This window comes from Crotalus tigris, unplaced genomic scaffold, assembly GCF_016545835.1.
Source record: "Crotalus tigris isolate CLP2741 ecotype Arizona unplaced genomic scaffold, ASM1654583v1 scf7180000017733.2605024, whole genome shotgun sequence".
Taxonomy (NCBI): Eukaryota; Metazoa; Chordata; class Lepidosauria; order Squamata; family Viperidae; genus Crotalus; species Crotalus tigris.
The window spans coordinates 1,062,280-1,075,810 of NW_024096600.1; the positions used below are offsets into that span (position 1 = coordinate 1,062,280).

Genomic DNA, 13,531 nt, shown 5'->3' on the forward strand with positions numbered 1-13,531 from the left:
AGAGGAGGCCCCTGGAAACCATTTCCAATCAATCTTTTTGGCCTACTCCTTTTCCAGTGGCAAAGCATATTTGTCCTGTTCTGTTTCATTCTGGGACAAGATTACTAACCTTATTCCACCCACAAATATTGCCTTGTCCAGTTGGAGAACTTGTTCCCTTTTTTTAATATTACACCTATAAAGGAAGATGTGAAGCTTTTCATGCTAAAGCAGGTCTTTCTGAAGGACCTGTAACTTCCTGTGCTCTCCTAACCTTTAAAGTTCACTTTGGTTTACTGCCAACCTCCATTTTGTTCAACATCTTCCCACTTTTCCTCCCCACTAGACCTTTTATTGTTTTACAGCCCTCCCCAAAGCATCAGCTCTCCAAGTTTTCTGCCAGAGGAAGGAGACAGGAACAGTCCTGACCCTTTTGCTTTTTTTTTTTTTTTTTTAACTAATCTTGCATGGTCTTCCTTCTTGTTCTGTTAGAGAAGCTCAGAACATTTCACCCAGCTTTCTGCCTCTGAGAACCACATCCCTCTTGGAAGCACCCAAGTGGTGGTCTATATTTAACTGGTCTAAATCCACCCCCACCTCCAATTCAGAAATATACTGCCTCAGTTTCTTGCAGATTTCAAGCCCCCCTCTTCCCATTTTCTTCCAAGAGACCCATTCTGCTAGTTGCTTAGCAGACGGAAAACCTTATGCCCCAGGATGAAAGAACCACGAACCATTTCTGGGCCCAGCATTAAATGTTTCAACAAACAAACTCATGAACCTTAATGGATGGTTGCCCCACCATAATATGTGAGTAGAAGCCTTGAGCTGAAAAGTTTATGGCAGGGGTCTTCAAACTTGGCCCTTTTATGACTTGTGGACTTCAACTCCCAGAATTCCTCAGCCAGCATGCCTGGCTGAGGAATTCTGGGAATTGCAGTCCACAAGTCATAAAAGGGCCAAGTTTGAAGACCCGTGGTCTATGGGATGGTTGTAGAGAAGGTTTCACAAATGCGGTGGACTTATAAAAATCCTCCATAAAAATCCTCCCCCCACACCCTTTTCCTCCCATCTTCCCTCTAAGGATATTCATCCAAATAAACCTGCAATCGATACTCACTTGCAAGGACATTTACACGTACTTTTCCTCAAGAGCTAGACAGCCACCATTTTGGCCGCTTTCTTCTGCCAAGCAATTATTTTAAAATCCTGGCCTAAACGTGCATACACGTACACAAACACACCCGTCGATTCTTGCTATTTTAAACGGTTTAAATTTGGAACGACCCACTCCGTCCCTCCCCCCTCCCTCCCTCCCTCCCTCCCTCCTTCCTTCGTCTCTTGATCTTTTTCTTCTACCTCTTGTAGGCTCTCTTTATTTAAGTGAATAAAAGTTTAAAGCTGGAGGTTATTTATTGTTCCGTCGAGATAAGTCCTAAGTGGCTCTTTCGAAGCACGTGATTCCAATAAACTTTGTTTTATGGCCTGAGAGTTGACAAGCCAAAATATAATTCCCACCATAAATTAGTTTAAGAGCATACAAGTGCAGATGCTTTCGTTCCTGGAAGCAGCAGTGACAGAAAGAGTGTTTAAGCAGGAGTCCTCTGACTGAAACTGAACTCCAAGCAGACCCTTTTCTCCATTCCTCGTCCCTCTGGGAAAGCTTACAGTAAGTCTCTTCTCCTTCCCCCTAGACAGACGCACGATTTTTGTCTGGAAGCGTGCGTTTGGATGCGGACCGGTCTATTCGCTGAAATGGTAGAATACAAGAATCACGAAGAAGTGACGGGATCAGATTTGTTCCCGTTAAAAACTAGATACAGCTCAATTGATAGCTCACGGTCACGCGGTTGTTTTTTTTTTTATTGCTTCGTTTACTATTATTGTTGTTGCTTTCGTTGGACAAAGCTCGTGGATAATTACCAACTCTTTTATTTTCATCAATTCAAGAAGCTGGCCTGTTATTCTGGAAGTAAACCGGAGGAGTGGGAAGAGAGACGGGATCCCTTGAGATAAAAAGTTACTGCTGCGCAATTATTACTACCCACTTAAATGTGTCTCTGCGTTTTTATAACCCTCTACAGGAATAATGCAAACAAAAGGATGAAAAGTTATAAAGGGATTTTTAAAAAAAGAAAAGAAAAGAAATAGTTTGTTCATTTTTGATGTATTGTCTCTAGATAATGAGTGGGAGAGAACATAGAATTGATGAAAGACAAGATCCTTAACAAGATGCGTTTAAATAAGCATTTTGCTCTAACTTATGTGAATAACATTCTTTCCAGCGAGGATTTAAAGAGAATAGATGATTATGGGTCTTCAGGAATTCTCTACAATTGTAATGGTTTTAAGGAAAGTTGCCCTGTGCTCCTTGGAAAGAAAGCAGGACTGCTATGACTCTCACTGAATTTTACAGATGTGTTTTATTTTTAAAAATCTCACTTGGCTGTCCTCTTTACGCCTTTTGAAAAAATCAGGACAAAGCACAAGGTGTGCTAATTTCTTGCCCCTGTGATCTCAACATTGTTCAAGAATACTTCTGGAGAGTTGTAAGCTACTAAATTTTCTAAATTGTCAATAACAGAAGCAGATGAAATACAGCACAATTCAAGAGGATTTCTTCAACCTCTTTCTCTCTCTTTTTTTAAATTGCAACAGGTTCGGGACAATGGAAAGACAGCTCCAGTAAGTGAACTCTTCCTTTTTGCTAAACCTGTTGGTTTTCCAAATATTGCTTTGCACATTTTGCTGATACAAAGAAATGAATTCAACTTTGCTGTGCTCATGAAATGTATCTCTAAAGTTAGTTGTACTTGAGAGTTTGGAGTGGGGGGGGGTGATCAGTTTGCTTTCTTACATCCTTCTCCATCTCTGTGATGATAGATCGCTGCAAATGGTGATCTCAGTTTCTAGGGAGGTAATTTTCAAGGCTTCACAGGTGTAAGGTGTCATAATCTGCCGCTCATCAATATTTTCCAGCTAATGATTAGGATTAGCATTTTAACTGGCTCAAGCTATATGGTGTCTCCCTTTACAAACCTTGTTAGAAGTGGGCTGGGCTGTTTGTTGACTTCAAAATACATTGTACTTATACTCAGCCTTTGGGGTTGTCTAAGGAAATAATTGGCTCTAAAGGTACCTGGGAATATTTCTTTAGCTTGAAGACATATATCTGGAAATAGGGCCCATTGGTTTCAATGAAAACCTCTATGCCTAGCCACTATGCTTGGAATCGGAAGCATGATGATTTAACGCAGTCTAAAATATTGAAATTAAATGCTAACCCGATTAAATGAAGTGTTTTTGCAATAGGATGATGAACTATAAGAGGAAATGTGATATTATTGGTGGATGAATTTAGGGAAAATTGGTTAATTGTCATTCAGCGTGGAGGAACAAAGAACAGGAGAAAAAGATGGATCTGTTTTAAGAAATAAAGGAGAGAGAGACAGGGGAAGAGAAAAAAGTGAGGCCAAAATAAAGGGAAAGGTGTGTGGGGGGGGGGAGGTGAATGGAAAGGAAACCAAAGTTGAGATTGCTTAAATGTTGCAGAGGTTTGAGGCATAATGAGGTAATCTGTTAATTGAACTACTGAGAATTACAGTGCATTGCTTTTTGTTTGGAAAAAGAAACACATTGGCTCATTATAATAATCAGTTTTTAAACATAATTCTTTAAAGTGGCTGGCTATGACTCCCCCTTTCACAACATTCTTGATTTTTAAAAACTTACCTTATTGCTTTTAAAATTCAAACTGATGTATTGTGTATCTCTACCTTTGTGGATTCCTTTGAGAGCTCTAAACCATTGATTGCATTTTCTCCCCTAGATAAAACCTCTGTATGCTTTGCCTTTGTTTTGGGATCAGTTTTCTAGCCCTATAACTCTTTTTAAAAAAAATTAAAAAAATTAAACCCCCTTTTCATTCTGGCTGTCTTTCCCTTTCTTTTTTTTTAAAGTCTTTCTTAAACTTAGTGTTAGCATACTAATTATGAACCAGCATACAAAAAGGACTGGTGGATCAAAAGAATTTGTAGGGGCAGTTGAGCAGAGGAGGTGAATATTTAACGCTGTTGTCCATCAATAACTCTTTGGCTTTGACCTGTCTGAGCAAGTCTTGCAATAAGGTGAAACGCAGGTCACAGCGTCTAACAAATATGAAAATCTGTGCTATTGCCCAAAATATTGGAGCAATATCTTTTTTTTTTTTTTTTTGCTTCTTTCGGTGATTTCTACCTGACCTTTCCAAGGTGTGGCCTCTCTTGTGCCCCAAAACCACACACACATATAACATTCAAAAAATTGGCTACTTAGTACATTTCAGTATTTTTAACTAAATAGGCAAAAAGGATTAGGGGTAGGAGGAGCCACTGATTTTCCTCTAAAATCATTTTCAGCCAACTCTGGAAATAGATATGGACTGAGAAATTTGTTAAGTTCAATTCTGTTTCCGCAGGGAGAAAAATCATCTTTGGATACAAAAAGCGCTCTGCCTCACAATTCAACACAAGACAAGAAAATAGAACAGTCCTTTAAGCTTACTGATCACAGATGCACAAACATATCCTGATGTTTGTTTTATTTTATATTATTTTGAATAGCCAAACAAGAGAGAGAACTAAAGGGAGATTGACTGCAAGACAGCACTTAGAAATGGGTCAGCCACAATGCATGAACTTTTGGACTCAAGCGTGCTGCTGTCGACAAACTAGAAATAATGAAATGCTGGGATATGTTTGTAAATGGTTTTGGGTGACCTCCGGCCCTGCCCTTTGCATAAATGCAACTGTCTGAAAGCCAGAAGACAGGGCTTTTGTTGCCCATATAAGTATATATCTATTTTAAACAGATGATCTCTGCTTTTAAGAGACTAATGGAATCTTTAAAAATACCCCCCTATTATTAAAAACAAAGCTAAATACCTGTTTTTCTTGTTAGAGATTCTCCCTTTGTACAACACCTTTTCTTTGATGATGAAAGATGATTTATTTATTATTTTGAATACCTTCCTCTTTTTTTTTTTTTTTTTACAAAGAGAAATTTACTTGTCAAATCTTTTCCCGATTCAGATGTGATGCCTAGAGTCTTAGTTCTGTTAGAGTGGCTCAGCTCTATAATTCAGAAATCTGGATATCCTGCTCACTGTTCCTTATCACACCAGTTGTGGGGTTTTTTGTTCGTTTTTCTATGAAATTATATACATCTTTCCCTTCATACCCATGACGCCAGGTCTTTCCCCCAACAGAACCCAGTGTGTATTCCTTGGATGAAAGTCAAAGGGCTGGAAACAGAACAGTGTGGCTGCCTTTATGAAAAGAACAGAATGTTGTTACGTTGTCTATATATACCCTGTAGAACCGAATTTGTGTGGTATTTACGTAGTCACAGATTCGATTCTAGGGGAATATATGGTCGATGCAAAAACTTCACTTTTCTGCTCATGGTTAGGAGATGTAAAGGGAGAAGACCTGCCTGCCTCACGCTAGAACAGGAGCCGCGGTCTTCATCGCATTTTAATTGTCCTTTGGTAGCACATCCCATCTTAAACATGCTCGCACCAGCAGCACAAAGAACCTGGAAAAAGACTAGCCGGCTGGTTAAAAACCTTCTCTTTCGATATCATATCAGCAGCCATTTGCAAAAGGTGAATAAAATGTTGATATTGGCGGAGGGTTTTTTTTTTCCTCTTCACTTACCTACCTTCTTTTCAAACTAATATCGGATGTCTCTGAAAAAATTAATATCTTTGTAACAGAAATGTCCTCTGCTAACGAGCTGATTATTAGATAGAGGTTTCCTTAAGGTGTAGGTTTGCTTTTGATTCTCTTTTGTGACTGTTTTTACAAAGAGAGAGAGAGAGAGAGAGAGAGAGAGAGAGAGAGAGAGAGAGAGAACACTGAACTTCCAAACTTTCAGAATAGTTTCCTGTGCCAGCCGATTTGTGTGTTGCATTTTGACCCAAACCGATTTTTACGCTGGGGACAAGGACTCCGAAGCGAGTTACTCATTGCCTAATTGTATGCCGCCCATCTAGACTAGGGTAATTTTTGATTGACCCCGGCCACAAAGGCGAACCAGGTCCATTGTAGGCGGTGTTGCTCGGGCGTTTGATGCTGGCTCCTGATTTCCTGCCCTTTCCCCGATGTTCAGTGCTCGCCCTGCAACTAACGAACCTTTCTCGCGGTGCCTTACCTTGCGAGGTAGGGAAGGGCATCCAAAGGTTAGAAAAGGCAGGGGAGACAAAAGGCACCCTTCACCTGGGGCAGCCGGCGGGCAGAGAGGGAGAAAGGGGGGGGGCAGATAGAGGTTGCCACGCTGCTGGGGTTGGCCATCAATGGATGCATCGGGTTTTACGGATTCGCATCTCTTTTGCAAAACATGTGCGCGGGAGGAAGGGAGGGAGAGAGGGAGGGAAGCAGCGCACACGACTCGGATAACATGCGGGTCCCCTTGATTACCCGTACATTATTTAGTGAAATTTGAGGAAATTGCGGTGTACACACAAATCCGGTGATCAAGCCCCGCGTCTGCCGATTGGCTCAGCCGGTCACGTGGTCGCCTAACTTTATTCAGTTGACAGCAAGTAGGAGGGCTCTCTGGAAGGAGAAAAAAAAGACAGCGCCAGAAAAAATTAGTAATTTTCTATCTTCCGAAATTAATGGCCATGAGTTCGTATATGGTGAACTCGAAGTATGTGGACCCCAAATTCCCCCCTTGCGAGGAATATTTGCAGAACAACTACCTAACCGAGCAAGGCTCGGATTACTACGGCGCCTCGCAAGACTCTGATTTCCAGCACCAGGGACTCTATGCACGGCCAAACTACAGCGGGCAGCAGTCCTACAGCTGCAGCAATGCCCAAGGCTCGGCGGTGCAGGCGCGGGGTCACGGACAGGAGCAACCCGGCCTGACGGGCCCCATCCCCGGGCAAGGGGAGCACTGCCCCCCGCCCCCAGTGACTGCCCCCAGGACTTGCAGCCAGCATCCAAATCTCAAAAGCCCGAACGGGTCACCCGCAGCAGCAGCAGCAGCAGCCAAGCAGCCAGCCGTGGTGTATCCCTGGATGAAGAAAGTCCACGTGAACTCTGGTAAGCTCCCTTTCTTTTCTCCATCTCCTCCTCCACGTGTCTCCCTCTCCCTCCCTCTCTCTCCCTCCTCCAAAGAGGCCTTTCCAGATTCCACCAGGAGAAAGTTAGGTGGAAATCGAGGTTGTCCACTATTCTTGCCATAAAGGTTTGGGGGTGGATGAAATAGGCCCCTTTGGCCATGTGCCTGAGAAGGAGGGAGATTCTCTTTCACAAAGGTGCTAGGATTTCTGAAGTCTACTCTGTGACTGAGAGAGAGGAAAGGAACGAATGGAAGAAAAGCCCACTGCTAGTAATAGCCATTAGAGAAGAGTTTGCAGTGGCTCCTAAAGAACCAGTAGAGTCTAATGAAAAAAATAATAAATCAAAATTGACTTACAGATATTATTTGGGGCAGCAAGGATGTTAACAACTGCCTTTGATATATTTTTTTCTCCTCTCAGTAAATCCAAACTACACAGGAGGAGAACCAAAGCGCTCTCGCACAGCTTATACCAGGCAGCAAGTCCTTGAACTGGAAAAGGAATTTCACTTTAACCGGTACTTGACCAGGCGGCGCCGGATTGAAATCGCCCATACGCTGTGTCTCTCTGAGCGGCAAATTAAGATCTGGTTTCAGAACCGAAGGATGAAGTGGAAAAAAGACCACAAATTGCCCAACACCAAAGGCCGCACATCCAGTTCCTCCTCCGCCTCCAGCCATCACTTACAAACGGTTTCCAAGGAACACCACCAAACGGATTTGACCACTTTATAGAAAACTTGGAAGCAAGCCTTTTTCCCAGCGTTGGCTTCGGAATTAGGCTGCCCAGGATGTAGGCAGTCAAATACAGGCGCTCACAAACACATAATGACACTAATACTCATCCTGGTGAAAGGGAAAGCAAGGTGTAACACTTTACAACTTTCCAATGGGTCGCCTCCTGCTTTCTAAGACAGTGGAGACAAATGTTACGGGGACCACAGGAGTGACGGAAGTCAACCTAAACATTCAAACAAACAAATTCTGCTTCCAGGTGGTGAGAAAGTGATATACTGTATATCTTATCTGTCTATATATATATGGAAAACATAAATAAATCAAATTAATATTTTTAAATAAAATTCCCCTGGCAGCAGACAGCTGGACGCTACTGCAGACAACCTATTTGGGATTGCCTTTATAATCTACCCGAAAGGGTTTGGGTATTTGAGATTAGCTGTTTTTGCCTGTTTTTTCATTATTCCAGGTTGTGGAGCAGGGCAGATCCAAAATTGACTTGAAAACAGGCAAAGGTTATCTTTTCATTTCTTTGAATACTTTCAATAAACAATCTTAAATTAAAAGCTTACCCAATTCCTCTACCTTAGCAGGAATATCTTTAAACAATGAAGTGAAACGGGTTATTTTCATGTGTTGGTGATATTGTATTAGCCTATGTATTTATTTGTTAGTTAGAAAAAGAAAAAAAAATCAAACCAAAAATATAAATAGAGGTAAAAACAAATCTTACTCTCCCTCTCGCTGCTTGGATTTTGTTTTTGAAAACTGATTTCCTTTGCTGCTTTCCTTTCAGGTTTTTCTGTACATAGGAAATCTTTTTTCAGTTTTTCAGATGAGATAAAAAAAGAACCTGGGATTTTTTTAAAATTTGAAATGGACTAAGTGTTCCCTTTTGTTCATGGCTTGTACTTTAAGCCAAGAGAGGAAGAGGAGGAGGAGGAGGAGGAGGGGGAAAGTGGATTAAATCAACCACAAAAGCCAAGCCTCTCCCCCACCAGTGTAATAAATATTCCACGTGATCTGTGACCCTCAAATTTATTTTATGTTCATCCTAGATTACTATTTTTACTAGCTTCTTTTGATTTAATTTATTGTGTTGGCATTAAAAACAAAAGAACAAAATAGAGAAAGAGTAGATTCTATGGTTTGGATGGAAAGATCAGTGCTTCCTTTTGATTCAGATGTATATATACAAGAAGGTGGATATATTTTAAACAGATTTTCAACATAAGGGCAGCTCTTACTGAGAGAAGAACAAATGAGGATAAACTTTGGCAGAAATTCATGTCTTTTGCACTGACGAGTAAGATTTTTTTTATTCTTTGCTTCTTCTTTTCTTCTTTGAAAAAAAAAATCAGATTTTGCCAAAAGAATTTAAGCTCACACCATGATGATATAAAGGAAGATTCCCCCCCCCCTTAAAATCATTTATTCTTTCCAACCTAATCTTGTGACAGGAACAAAGCAAATGTTTCCCCTCTGCCCGTTTTCAGTTGGAAAAGCAGGGAGAAAGGTTCTGGGTTCAAGTATTAAACTCACAGTCCCTCACGGTAAACTCACAGTTTAAATTTTGTGCTTAAGCATGTTTATTTATTTCCAAGGTAAATTTGCTAGGTTTAATGGAATACGCAATCTCAAATTCTATCAATGGGGAAAGTTTTGAATTCAGGAACCTCACGCTAACACACAGGCATCTCATTTGTTTCTTTCTTTTTTTTCCAGGCAGGCTGATTTCTAAGCGCATCCCTTGATTTAAAGGAAAACAATAAAAATAATATTAGAGAAAGGGAAAGAAAAGGACATTCCCCCCCCCCAAATAATTGACATCCCAGAGATCCACACTTAATGTTAGTGGATCTTAAGGGAATAAACCTGGTAGTTAAATTATACCGCTTGCGGATAGGAAAATTTTAGGATTAATCTCCTAGCGGGCTCTTCCTTTCTCTCTCTTTTGGTGCCAGAGCCCCTTTCTTTGTCCTCTTTGAGCTGAACCTCCTCTTAGTCCCAGGCTCAGCCCCTAGCTCTGGCTCGCTCCGGTTTTTCTGTTGAATATCTGCCCGTCATGATATTAAAGATGGATATTTGGGCATTATTTGTGTCATTGTCTCTATGACAAAAAGCACCCCCGTCCATTCAGGGGGAAGAGGACGCCTCCACGTTGAGAGGCTCAAAAGGTGCTTCTTTGCTCTCGCTCCCTTTTTCTTTTCTTCCTTTTTGTTTTTACTGAAGTTCGGCTCAACTGTAGAAACAGGTTCATCCAGAGGACAAATTTTCTATGCGATTAGCCTGTATTGCAGCCTGGAGGAATGACCTCTAAACCCTTAACCTCTTCGACCTGGAGGAGTCCCCCTTCCTTTTCGGCTGCCTAGCAAAGCCCAAGACTGCTTCAAACCCACTTGAAGTCTAAATTCGGAGGTTCTTTCTTTCTTTCTTTCTTTCTTTCTTTCTTTCTTCCTTCCTTCCTTCCTTCCTTCCTTCCTTCCTTCCTTCCTTCCTTCCTTCCTTCTTTTTTTTTTTGAAAGCACCCGCCTAACTGCTGACTGGGGTGGATTGTCTCTGGATCCTTTTCAAAAATCTCATCCCACAATTGTTTGAATCTGGAGGGAGGGAGAGTTCACATTAGGCCTGGTTTGAACCACTACTGCAGCCCTGTTCTGGCCTGAGCAGGAAACTGGCAGCCTCAGCTCCTTGGCAGCCTAAGCCTTTGCTTACTTACTAGCAGGCAAGTCCCCTCTGCCTTCAGCAGCCTAAGTCTTTTTTCAGTCTTGCTTCTTCTGGAGTCTCTTCTAATGGGGCATTCCCTCAGTAAGAGGTCTCAATATGATTGCATGGGAGGAAATCTGGGAAAGGCGAGGAGGAGAACAAGGGAAACTTCTTTGGGGTTTTTGGGACACAAAACTGTTTCTCCTCCAAATAGCTTAACAAGGGACGCCACTTTGCTGAAGATAGATTTTAACTTAATCTTGTTTAGGACCACAGATCCGAAGCCTAATCCTATCATATTTGTTCAGAAGTCAACTCCAAGGATTAGGGCACTGCAAAGGACCGTTAGCGCAAGCCTTTAAGTCTGCTTTGCGTAACAGGACGAGGGTGAGGAAGGCTGTAAAATTAAACACCCTAGGAAAGCTATATTCCTTCCCCCGCTGCTGCCCCCATCTTCCCCACACACAGTGACACCTATTTCCCAGTAAACAGGTTCTGAAGGGAACTGCTGTTGGGACAAATTTTACTCCACTATATAGCCCATCCCTCCCCAAACCCATGAATTGAAGAGGATGCAGAAGGTGTGAAGAAAACAGTACTGGCCCAAGTCCTTTGTAATGTTAATGTCTTCTTGACAAATGTTTAGTTCAAACTAAAGTTGACTTGAGAGAGTGTGTTTGAGTGCAGGGGAATCCTCTTTGAGCTTTTTTTTTTTAAAAAAAGTCTTAAATCTTGGTGGTATGTATGTTAGCGCACCCTTGAAAGGAAATGATAAAGTGGCCGAGTTTCAAAGGTTTTCTATTTGATGGCTCCACATTGTAAACATTTGGTCAAAAATGTGAATGAAAATGCACGTGGGTGCCCACTGTTTACTTCCTACCATCCTTTTTCACTGTTTCTGGGAGGGAGGCAGCAAAGGAGACTGTTCTGGCTGTGAGTTAAGCTGGGATGGTACCTCCAGCAAATGGAAGTTGAAGTCATTTTCTTTCCGTTCGCATAGGACTATGCCTTTGGGTCCAACTGCATTGTCCAACAATCTCTGTTTACTAGATTTCGCCAATGTTTTGCTGCCTCTGAATAAACAACTATTTATACAAACGGCTTTGATATCATTATTTGCATACCCAGTTTTGATGCACAGGCACACACAAAATGTAAAGACCGGTATTCTGCATCTAGACTTTTGCCCAGGATAGGGAGGGTGGATGCTTGTCGAAGTCTGGTGTTTAGAAAAAGCTTGTCAAAATATGGTTTTTGTTTTGTTTTGTTTTGTTTTTAAAAAAGACAAGATGGTGTCTTCAATCTAAAATGCTCAAATTATGCTTCAAGGAACAAGCAGAAAAAGAGTGGGTGGGATTGTTAGTTAAGGATCCAGTCTCTCTGATTTTAGGAGGTCATATTCCCAAAATAATATGCAAAGGTCTCCATCTTTATGCACATAGAACCACACTTCACATTTCAGTTCTAGGCATAGTTACTTAAAATTAAGTCTGATTCCAGGACCAGCCGCTTCTAAGTAAACTTACTTGAGATTACAGCTGAATATGAGGCTGCAGTCCTCTTCCTGCTTGCCTGGGAATAAATTCTATTGAACCCAAAGGCACTTCCTTCTGAGTAAACATGCATAGAATCACGTTGTAAATCACTCTGTTCAATGGAGCGAAGTCACCAACAGATATGGCCAGGATCAAGAGTTCACTATGTCAGGAGGAAAAAAGAGAAGGTACTTTGAAATATTTCTTGGTTTAGTTTGAAATTTCTTGGTTTAGTTTGAAATTTAGCCAAAGTTATTTCCATTGTACAACTGGGAAGTTTTCAGTGTGCTTTAAAATACTCTGCAACATTATTTACTTTCATTAGGATTATTTACTTTTAGAATTTTTTCCCAGTGACCTTTTAATGGCATTTTGTGTATGTATACTTGTCCTGAATCCTGATCCAGAAACTGTTACTTTGCAGTCTCCTCTTAATCTAATGGATGTTCCTTTCCAGAGAAAGTTGTGATTTGGTCCCAACTCCTTTTAGAAGTGTTTAGAACATCTGCATTAGAATCTGAAGGAAGTTTATATTATGGCTTCCATCTGCTGGTGCAGGTCTGTGTCTGCATGTATGCATATTGTTAAAAGGACAACATTGAATTTGGGAAATGCATTGGCTGTAGGGATGAAGAGAAGGATGCTATGGATCATAAACTTATCCATAGCCTTTTTTTTCTTTCTAAAGGATGTTAGAAGGTCTGGCTGGAATAGTAGTATCAATAAAGTAAACCACTACAGTAAAATTTAAAATGATTAATATTGCAGCTGGAGGCTAAAGGTGAACACTAGCCTATTCATTTCCTAATATATTCTAACTTCTCTATTGTCCAGTCAAGTACTGCACAATTAATTAGTTCTTAAGGTTGAGGTTAAAACTTGACCTGTCTCATGTAAGACCCTTCTTCCATTTTTTCAGGGCAAAATCAGGCTAGAAATTTCAGGTGGCTCCATTTCAGTAAATAATTTCAATTCCAGAATCACTCTTCTCTCCCCCCACCCCCACCTCCAATTTACCCTCTACAGTTTTGCAGGGTCTGCATGTTCCTATTTTTTTTTTTATTCAAGAGAAGGCAACATTTTGAATGAAATTTATTTCTGGATTAAAAACATGCCAAGGTCAGAATCTTTCATCTGCACATTTGGGCTATTTCAATCCAGAACTCTGTTAAGGAAAAAGAAGCATAGAATTTAAATTTATTTGAAATTTCTCCTCCCTTGCGGTTTTTATTTTTTACTTTCCACTTTTTGTACTTTCACCTTTCTAGGGAAGTGGACAAGAATCCACATTCCCCGTAGAAGGAGTTCAAAAATCCGAATGCTTTGGTGGGCTGAAAGGAAGTGGTTGTATCCTTTGGAGTTGTCCACTCAGGCTACAAAGGAGACCGTTGTTTTGCTTGTTTGTAACCTAAGGCTGCGCTTGAGGCCATAGTAGGAAAGTTGAACCCCAGAATGTCCAGTGGCCT

General features: G+C 41.0%; 2 protein-coding genes across 5 annotated transcripts in view; both read left to right on the plus strand.

The window, feature by feature from the left end:
* HOXD3 (homeobox D3) overlaps nucleotides 1-13,531 on the plus strand; it is a 94,686-nt gene that overhangs the window by 56,428 nt on the left and 24,727 nt on the right. Inside the window, exons 1-2 of one of the 4 annotated variants that reach the window (XM_039339327.1) lie at nucleotides 1,561-1,648; nucleotides 2,638-2,664. The exons of 1 other annotated variant lie outside the window; for it this stretch is intronic. The gene's annotated coding sequence lies outside the window, so the exon portion shown is untranslated. Of the gene's footprint in view, nucleotides 1-1,560; nucleotides 1,649-2,637; nucleotides 2,665-5,489; nucleotides 5,624-13,531 lie in introns of those variants that run through there. 2 more of the 4 variants (XM_039339325.1, XM_039339323.1) reach the window with 2 other exon arrangements.
* Nucleotides 5,621-11,695, plus strand: HOXD4 (homeobox D4). The gene is made up of 2 exons (XM_039339337.1): nucleotides 5,621-7,067; nucleotides 7,508-11,695. The coding sequence occupies exons 1-2, from the start codon at nucleotides 6,638-6,640 to the stop codon at nucleotides 7,819-7,821; spliced, it is 744 nt and encodes a 247-aa protein (XP_039195271.1). The 5' UTR covers nucleotides 5,621-6,637; the 3' UTR covers nucleotides 7,822-11,695.

What these genes read in the sequence shown, in the direction of transcription:
- HOXD4 (XM_039339337.1), top strand. Translation starts at nt 6,638, where the DNA reads ATGGCCATGAGTTCGTATATGGTGAACTCGAAGTATGTGGACCCCAAA. An exon ending in GAAAGTCCACGTGAACTCTG is followed by an intron (nt 7,068 to 7,507) that starts GTAAGCTCCCTT and finishes TTCTCCTCTCAG; the next exon opens with TAAATCCAAACTACACAGGA.